General features: G+C 36.2%; 1 protein-coding gene across 1 annotated transcript in view; it reads left to right on the top strand.

Moving 5' to 3' along the window:
- Positions 1-2,026: 2,026 nt before the first annotated feature.
- The window catches only part of LOC106869501 (transmembrane protein 135), a 674,585-nt gene continuing 667,857 nt past the window's right edge, over positions 2,027-8,754 (top strand). Inside the window, exon 1 of the mRNA XM_052968741.1 lies at positions 2,027-2,326. Coding sequence (XP_052824701.1) covers positions 2,180-2,326 — 147 coding nt within the window. The 5' untranslated portion in view covers positions 2,027-2,179. The remainder of the gene's footprint in view (positions 2,327-8,754) is intronic.

The following is an 8,754-nucleotide window of genomic DNA, read 5'->3' on the forward strand; positions in this document are numbered from 1 at the left end:
CTATAGACCTTGGTGCAAGTTGACTGGGAACCTGGGACCCACCAAAATTGTTCTCAATTGGGCTCCGCACCTCCTAAGGCTGACCCTGCTCTCTCTATATATAAATAATCATATATATATATATATATATATATATATATATTTGCGGGTTGTGGTAAAGCACTTATCTCTTCATGCTAAATGATGATGAATATATATAATATATACGAAAGCATGTATACATATTTCTATTTCAATGTGTGTGTGTGTGTGCATATATGAACATTTTTAGCATTAAGCAACATGTACTCAACACAAACCACAAACAAAATAATATTGACTGACATGGCCATAAAACTATTTACTGTTCCACCACAAACTTGAAAATCATTATAACAAATATTCAGAAAATCAACATAAAGGCACATTCAAATAATGAAACTCAACCATGCATGTCCTGCAATACACAAACAGTGGTATATGATGTTTAAATTACCTACACAGGACTCATGTATATCTCTAAACAAAAATGATATACAGAGATGACAGAAAGCGAATTCAAGCAATGATATGACATGCGGTATTGGCATAAATTTATATTAATAACTTAACCATGCTACAAGAAAACATACAGTATGAAAATTGGCCCAGCTATTATAGATAAGTTGTAATACGATTCATTTAATCCTTTAGCATTCAGATTTCTTTGTCAAATGTATTGCTTATTTATTCACATAATTTTAAATTAATCATGCATTATCTTCTAGCTTCAAGATTCCAATGGTGCATTTGTATGCACACGTCTATGAACAAGGTATGTGCATGTATGTGTGTGTGCACATTTATATATACATGGAAACAATGTGCCAGTGACATGTAAAAGGTATCCACTACACTCATGGAGTGATTGGCATTAGGAAGGGCATCCGGCCATAGAAAGCAAGTCAAATCAGACTGGATCCTGGTGCAGCTCTCCAGCTTACCAGTTCCAGTCAAACCATCTAACCCATGCCAGCATGGAAAGTGGACGTATGACAATGATACATGGAGATAATCATTTATATAAATATTGAATTTTGTATATCTAACTAACTATCTACCTATCTATATCACCGTCATCATCATTTAATCTCCTCTCTCTCATACTTGGATGGGTCAGACAAAATTTGCTGGAGGCCAATTTTCTATGGCCGGATGCCTTCCTGTTACTAACCCTCACCTGTTTCTAAATAAGGTCATTCTTCCCTATGATATGTGTCTTAGAGGATGGGAAACAAGACATATTTGCATAAGTGTCTCTCACAATCATCATGTGATTTTAAGGAGAGTGATGCACACAAACACCACACACATACACTGGACCTTCTTCACTTCTATCCACCAATTCAATCCCTAAAAGGCCTCAGGTGTTCAATAACTTTTCATCAGTCAGATAAAATTTAGACACTTATATTATGTAACAGAGCAGATGATAATTAATTTAACTGTTGCATGTATGCATGTATGTATGTATGTATGTATGCATGTATGTACGTATGTATGTATGTATGTATGTATGCGTGTGTGTGTATGTATGTATGTATGTAGATGCACAAACACATAAACATCTATGTGTATAAAGGGAGAGAAAGAGTGATAGACAGACAGATAGATAGATAAATAGATAGATAGATAGATAGACAGACAGATAGATAGATAGACAGACAGACAGATAGATAGACAGACAGACAGATAGATAGATAGACAGACAGACAGACAGACACATACATACATAGATCAGCTTGAAGAAACATTTTATGCATATCTCAGCACTTGTCTGATGGAGTATATATATTATGTGTATGCATATATTTATGTAAATGTGTACACACACATACATCTATACAAATACACAGGCAAAAATATATTCGAGTTGATACATGTATGTTTAAATACAACGTGTTCACTTATTGTTTGGCTAAATTTATGCACAGACACACACACAAATACATACATATATATATATATATATATATATATATATATATATATATATATTGCACCTGTTGTCTCTGCGTGGCGGTAATGCTGTCATTCTTTATAGCTGTCCGAGCATTTCGTTCAGCAGGTATCTACAGACGCTAAATGTAAGCAGAGGAATGAAGTTAATGAACAAGCGGAAGTTGATTGGTTGAAAAACAGTCAAAGGTCAAAGTTTAAAATGGCGAATCTTAGCAAACCTTTGGGTCTTAAATACAGCTGTTATGAAGTTGGGCACACTTGGAACCCTTATTGTTTGCATGCCACTAAAGATATAGCAAAACACGGCTTCAAGGAGGCCCTTAAAATTTATACTCTCGTATACGTGGTGAGTATCATCGATTCCGTCTAGTAACATTGGTTCCGTACAGTAGCATGTGACAGCTACACCGCTAACACTGACATTTGTCAACTTTCCAGCCACAACTGTTGTTTTCTATAATTAATTCGTTTAATTGTCGTTTTCTTTCTTTGTCGCTTTTCGCTGCCATCCTCAATATTACTTTATTCTTCACATGCTTCCCCCCACCGCCTTAAATATTTCATTTAACAACAGCTGCCTGCTTGTTCGAAATTTCCCATTACCATTTTGTTGAGTTTAAGCCGCCGCTACGTAATTTTTGCATGTTAGTAGGAAAACAAAAATATAAAGTACTCGTTTTTTTTAATTAATTATGTGCTGGAAGCAAATCTTACTTTAGGTTGCTTCCTTTTATGTGTGTGTGTTGTCTTCCTTGATTATTTTTCTCGGATACAAACACTATACACAAGTTTCGAAGTAAATGTTTTCTGTATCTTTCATTATAATGTTTTGTTTATTATAAATAGTTTCTCGCGCGCTCTCTTTTTCGATGTTGTAAACTCAAATTACTATAAATAATGTAAAGTAATTTGTTTGCAAATGTTGAGAGAAAACTGTTCTGGGGAGGTTTGATGTATAAACTTTGACGATATATCAGTATATTCATTCGTATTCTAGGCGTGTTTCTCTTTCTCTGGCATAAAGCCAGATATTTTGTGGTAGGGGGGTTGATATCGCTCCCAGAACTTGACTAGTGCTTTATTCTATCGACCTCGAAAGGACAAAACGCAAAGTCGACCTCGGTGGAGTTTGAACTTAGAACGTTAAGGGCCGGAATAATAATTCTTTTTACTATAGATAGAAAACATGAAATTTTGTGGTAGGGGGGTTAATCGATTACTTCGACCCCAGTGTACAACTGGTACTTATTTAATCAACGCCAAAAGGATGAAAGGCGAAGTCAACCTCGGTGGAATTTGAACTCATCGTAAAGGCAGATGAAATACCGCTAAGCACTTTTGTCCGGCTGGATAGCTTTACGGAAGTTTTGTAAAGAGACGTAAACAAGCTCCAGGTAAACGGGTCCTTCGTCTTAACTGCTAGTAACTATCAAAAAACTTGCATAAATGCATGTGTATAAATCAGATATACCTTCGAATTAATATAACTTATAACCATTTCCTCTGCTAGACACTAATCTGTAGAAAGTAACATTTCCTGGTGAACGGAGGTATGTAGAAATTATCATGTCAAATCGACACGACAATAACAAACTTTTTAAGTTGCACGATATGGACCCCACACCCCACCCTTCTCTTTCTACATATACCGCAGGGTCGTGTAATACCACATACGTTTTCTAAACCTAGATATTCGATGTTGAAAATAAATGGGGTAGTCACTACTGGAACTTCTGTTTGACTTAGGGCTAAACAGAAAATTTATACTACTATATTGTCAATACACACACACATCGTTTACTTGTTTCAAATTTTAATTCAAAATTTTAGTTGAATGAATCGACTCTAGTGCTTGTTTTTATAGAGCCTGGTACTTATTCTATCGGCTACTTTTGCTGAACCGTTAAGTTACTAGGATGCAAACACCAACACCTGTTGTCAAGCGGTGGTGGGGAACACACACACACTCACTTGTATACACGACTCATATCTTGCAATTTCTGTCTACCAAATGCACTCGCAAGGCTTTGGTCGAAGAAGACACTTGCCCAAAGTTCCACGCAGTGGAAGCGAACCCGGTACCATGTGGTTGGGAAGCAAACTTCTTACCACAACCACAATTATTAAATTAAAGGATCCACCATGTTGGTGGTGTATATATGTGTGTGCGGACGCATACACACACACACACACACACACACACACACACACACACACATTTATCAACATCATCATCATTGTTTAACATCCGCCATCCATGCTGGCATGAGTGGGACGCTTTGGCAGGTGCTGGCCAGGCAGAAGCCTGCACCAGACTTTTATGTTTGTTTTGGCAGGATTTTTACAGTTGGATGCCCTTCTTAACACCAACCACCCAGCAGAGTGGACAAAGTGCTTTTTAGGTGGCACAAGCAAGGACAGTTTTCACAGTTGGATGTCCTTCCAAATGCCAACCACGTTAGAGTGTAAACTGGATGCTTTTTAAGTGGCACCTGCACTGATAGGGTCACCAAGTAACTTGCAAGGCAAAAATCTTTTGAGAGGGGAAGGGGCATTGGAGGAGGTGATCTTGTATCAGATGATGAAAGATTATAGTGAGACAGAGAAACAGAAACAGGTGTCTTGCCGTAGAGGAGAGACATGGTTACCTGGTCAGAGAGAAAGAGATCAGGAATGAGGACGGAAACAGGTGTGCTGCCGTAAAGGTGATACATGATTTCTCAACCTGAGGAAAGTGCAGGAGAAGGAGAGAGAGAGAGAGAGTGGGAGATAGAACGATAGAGATGGAGCCAAACTGCTGGGCATACTCACAAGGGACAGGGATGAGAATATAAATGGGATGGTTGAGTAAAAGAAGAGAGAGATATCGATGGTGGCAAGTGCCAGGGAATAGCCTTGAGGTTCAAAAGCCATAATATAAGTAGCAGGACATTTATACATACATACATATATATATATATGTGTGTGTGTGTGTGTGTGTAAAAAACATTACGTATGAACATATATTTATTTGTATATATATTAAAAAGAAAGAATGTACTTGCAAGTCATGAGGTATCACTTTAGAGTGTGTACTTCATAATTCAAACATTGCAGAGTAGTTAGAGCATACAAGAGATTAAGAAATAATGCATAAAGTCTTTACAGCTGTTTCTAGTATAGCAGTGCATATGTTGTATAGGTTATTGGGTCATTGAGGAAACATTTCCATATAAGATTAATATCCCATCTTCAGAGAGGAGTAAGAATTAAGGAATATCCTTAGTAAGAGATATTGTTATTATTATTTTCCGCTAAGGTCAACTTTGCTTTTCATCCTTTTGGGGTCAATGTAATTGATTATCCTCCTCTATCAAAAGTTTCAGGCCGTGTGCCTACAGCAGAAAAGATTATTATTATCATTATTATTATTATTATTATTATTATTATTATTATCAGTATTATTATTGTTAAGGCAGTGAGCTGGCAGAATCATTAGCATGCTGGACAAAATGCTTAGCGGTGTTTCATCCATCTGTACATTTTGAGTTCAGATTCCACCAAGGTCAATTTTGCCTTTCATCCTTTCGGGGTTTATAAATTAAGTACCACTTGAATACTGGGGTCAATGAAATCAACTCATCCCCTCCCTCCTTGTGGCAAAATTTGAAACTATTATTATTAGTAATAGTAGTAGTGTGTGTGTATATATATATATATATATATATATATACACATATATATATATATATATATATATACACATATATATATATATATAGTATATGCATATATATGTGTGTATATATATCTACAGTATGTGCATATATATGTGTGTGTATATATATATGTATATATGTACACATAATACCCACATCCTTGGCTACACCAATGCATCCACACACACACACGTATCCATACACATGTGCACACACACACACATAGACACATTCCATTTATGCACACATGCCAACACATACACACAGCGACACCCACCCATTCACGCACCGTTCAGACAGTGTCTGACTCACCATTGACACTTCCATCTATGCACACATACACACACACACACTACTCACACAAGCACAAACCCCCCCACACACACACACACACAGTTAATACCACATAGACTATCACACACACACAATTACCACCACATGAACACACACATGCAGTTACTGCCGCCACTCACACACTACCATACATACACATGCTACCACACACACACTCACATACCAACAATCTTCACATTCTCTTGTCCCAGAAAGCACATGTGAAGAATATAGTGTTAAATGGTTGGATATCTCTCTTCCTGTTCTTTCTTATCTTGCAAGTTACCTGCCAACCTCGCAGGTGCAGATGACATGGAAAAAGCACTCAGTATGCACTGTAAAATGGTTGATGCTAAGAAGAGCATCCAGCTGTAGAAACTATGCCAAAGATAACATTATCTTTGGTGCAACCCTGCAGCTTGCTAGATCCTGTCTAGTCATCCAACCCATGCCAGCATGGAAAACAGATTTTAAATGATGAGGATGTATTTAATGATCAATTTTGCCTTTCGTTCTTTTGGGGTTGTAAAAATAAAGTACCAGTTTTGTACTGGGGTCAGTTTAATCAACTGTTCCCATCCACAAAATTTCTGGTCCTGTGGACATGTACAATATCATTTTCATTTAATTTAATGTTATATTTTTAATGGGGTGGATGGACTAACAATAAGTCAGTTCTAGATACAAATCCAGTGAGTTTCACTTGCATATCATTCTCAGTTAACAGTCATGCAGGAAATTCGTTTTTCATTATATACATTGCTGGAAACCCTTGTTCATAATGATAATTGGATGAGAACTTCAAGAGTCTCTCTACATATTTTCTAGAGACAGGTGGTTGAGATGTCACCATAGAACAAAAGAATTTTGTTATAGAAGAGGTTTGAAAAAGAACTTTTGCCATGGAGTCAATCATAAATTCCACAAATTCATTTTGTAGATTGTCAGGAACTCATCTGGGATTAATTCTAAAACAATTTCAATGAGTTAATAATCTAATTTACTAATCTCAAGAATGTAGGTATCTAATTTCTCACATGTCTAACCAAAATGTATTGTATAAAGGTTTAATTCATATTCTCAAAAACATCATAACAACCTCATCTCAGTTATTCCACAACTCTAGTTTCATTCAGAATAATTTTAGATTGTTGGTGAGGTGTATACTAGTAGTTTAACTGCCTTGAAATATATATTGTAAATGACGCTATAATACATATGATAACTGAACGTTAGATTTACAAGACAAAAGTTGTATTTATTTTGGTGTGATGACTTCAAAATTCCAGAGTTTTATAAACCTTGCATGTTTCTGTAATTTTCTCTTACATATCTAAGAATATGCTCACCCCAGTTTAGAAATCACTGACCTAGATCTTGAAATGAATTGAACTTAAATGCAAAATTATAAAGTTTACAGAAAGCTGATACTACTAAAGTCATATTTTGACCTATTCAGACTTTTTAAAGTTCTTAAAGCTGACATAGTGGGTCATTCTTATTCGAAATATTTGCATTTTTATATAGCTAAAACCAACAATGACAAAGCTCAGGCAATTTGAAAGATGCAAGGTCAACCTCACTTGTAAGTTTTGAACTAGGAGGTGGATTTTACTATTAACTTGATAATCTTTTCTTTTGACCAAAAATCTACCCTTATGCCAAGTTGCAGCTAAATCAATGAGTTTATGGAATTATATTTGAAAATGGTTGGATGATCTGTCTTGGAATCACCCAACACATGTAAACCACCCTGACTTTGATGATGGCTTCTAAAGATACTGAAAGCTCAGCTCAACCATTTACAAATCTTGACTGCCCTGTATAAGTTAGTGACTGGCAAAACGCTTAGTGGCGTTTCGTCTATCTTTATGTTGCTGGGGTTGACTTTGCCTTTCATCCTTTCAGAGTTGATAAAACAGTACTAGTTGAGTACTGTGGTCCATTTAATTGACTTAGCCCCCAGCTCTCTTGAAATTGCTGGCTTTGTATCAAAATCTGAAACCAATATATGCTCTGTATGCTATACTGAGAGCTTAGTAGAGAATGCAAACTGCTTAATATAAAATTCATCCAAATGCTTTCCAGACTTAACCAGTCACACATAAATGTTGCCTGAATATAATAATATATGCATTTATATACATGTGCATGTGTATACACTCACACAAGTGTATCATCACCTTCATTTTACATCCACATTTTCTTCATAGTTTGGATTGGATGGCTCATCAAGGACCAACTTATCTTTTATCTGAAGTTATTACCTTCCTAGTGTATGTATGTATGTGTGTGTTGTGGTGGTGGGGTGTGTGTCAGAGACCACATCTCCCTTCTAAGTTATGTTATTGGTATGTTTTCTGCAACTGGTTGTCCATTATTATTGTTAATCACTTCACAGTGCATTTAATAGTGGCCAACAGCACTAGAAAAAATGTCATGTCCTTGTCAAATATATACGCCCCTCAACCTTACACTAGGAAGTAGAACCTCAGTTTTTTAGCCTCTTCCAGTAGCTCATCTGTTGTACGACCACACTCTTCTTTAGTAGTCAATTGCCTTAATGTATAGTTCTCTCTTTGATCATTTGTAGATTATTTAGTTTGTGAAAATCTATGCACAAGTGTGTGTGTGTATATATATATATATCTATATATATAAAAATGAGAATGTGTGTCTGTCTGTCTGTCTGTCTGTCTGTCTGTGTGTGTGTGTTCCCCTAAAACTCGAGAACTACACAACC

The sequence above is a fragment of the Octopus bimaculoides genome, chromosome 1 (genome assembly GCF_001194135.2).
Source record: "Octopus bimaculoides isolate UCB-OBI-ISO-001 chromosome 1, ASM119413v2, whole genome shotgun sequence".
Classification (NCBI taxonomy): Eukaryota; Metazoa; Mollusca; class Cephalopoda; order Octopoda; family Octopodidae; genus Octopus; species Octopus bimaculoides.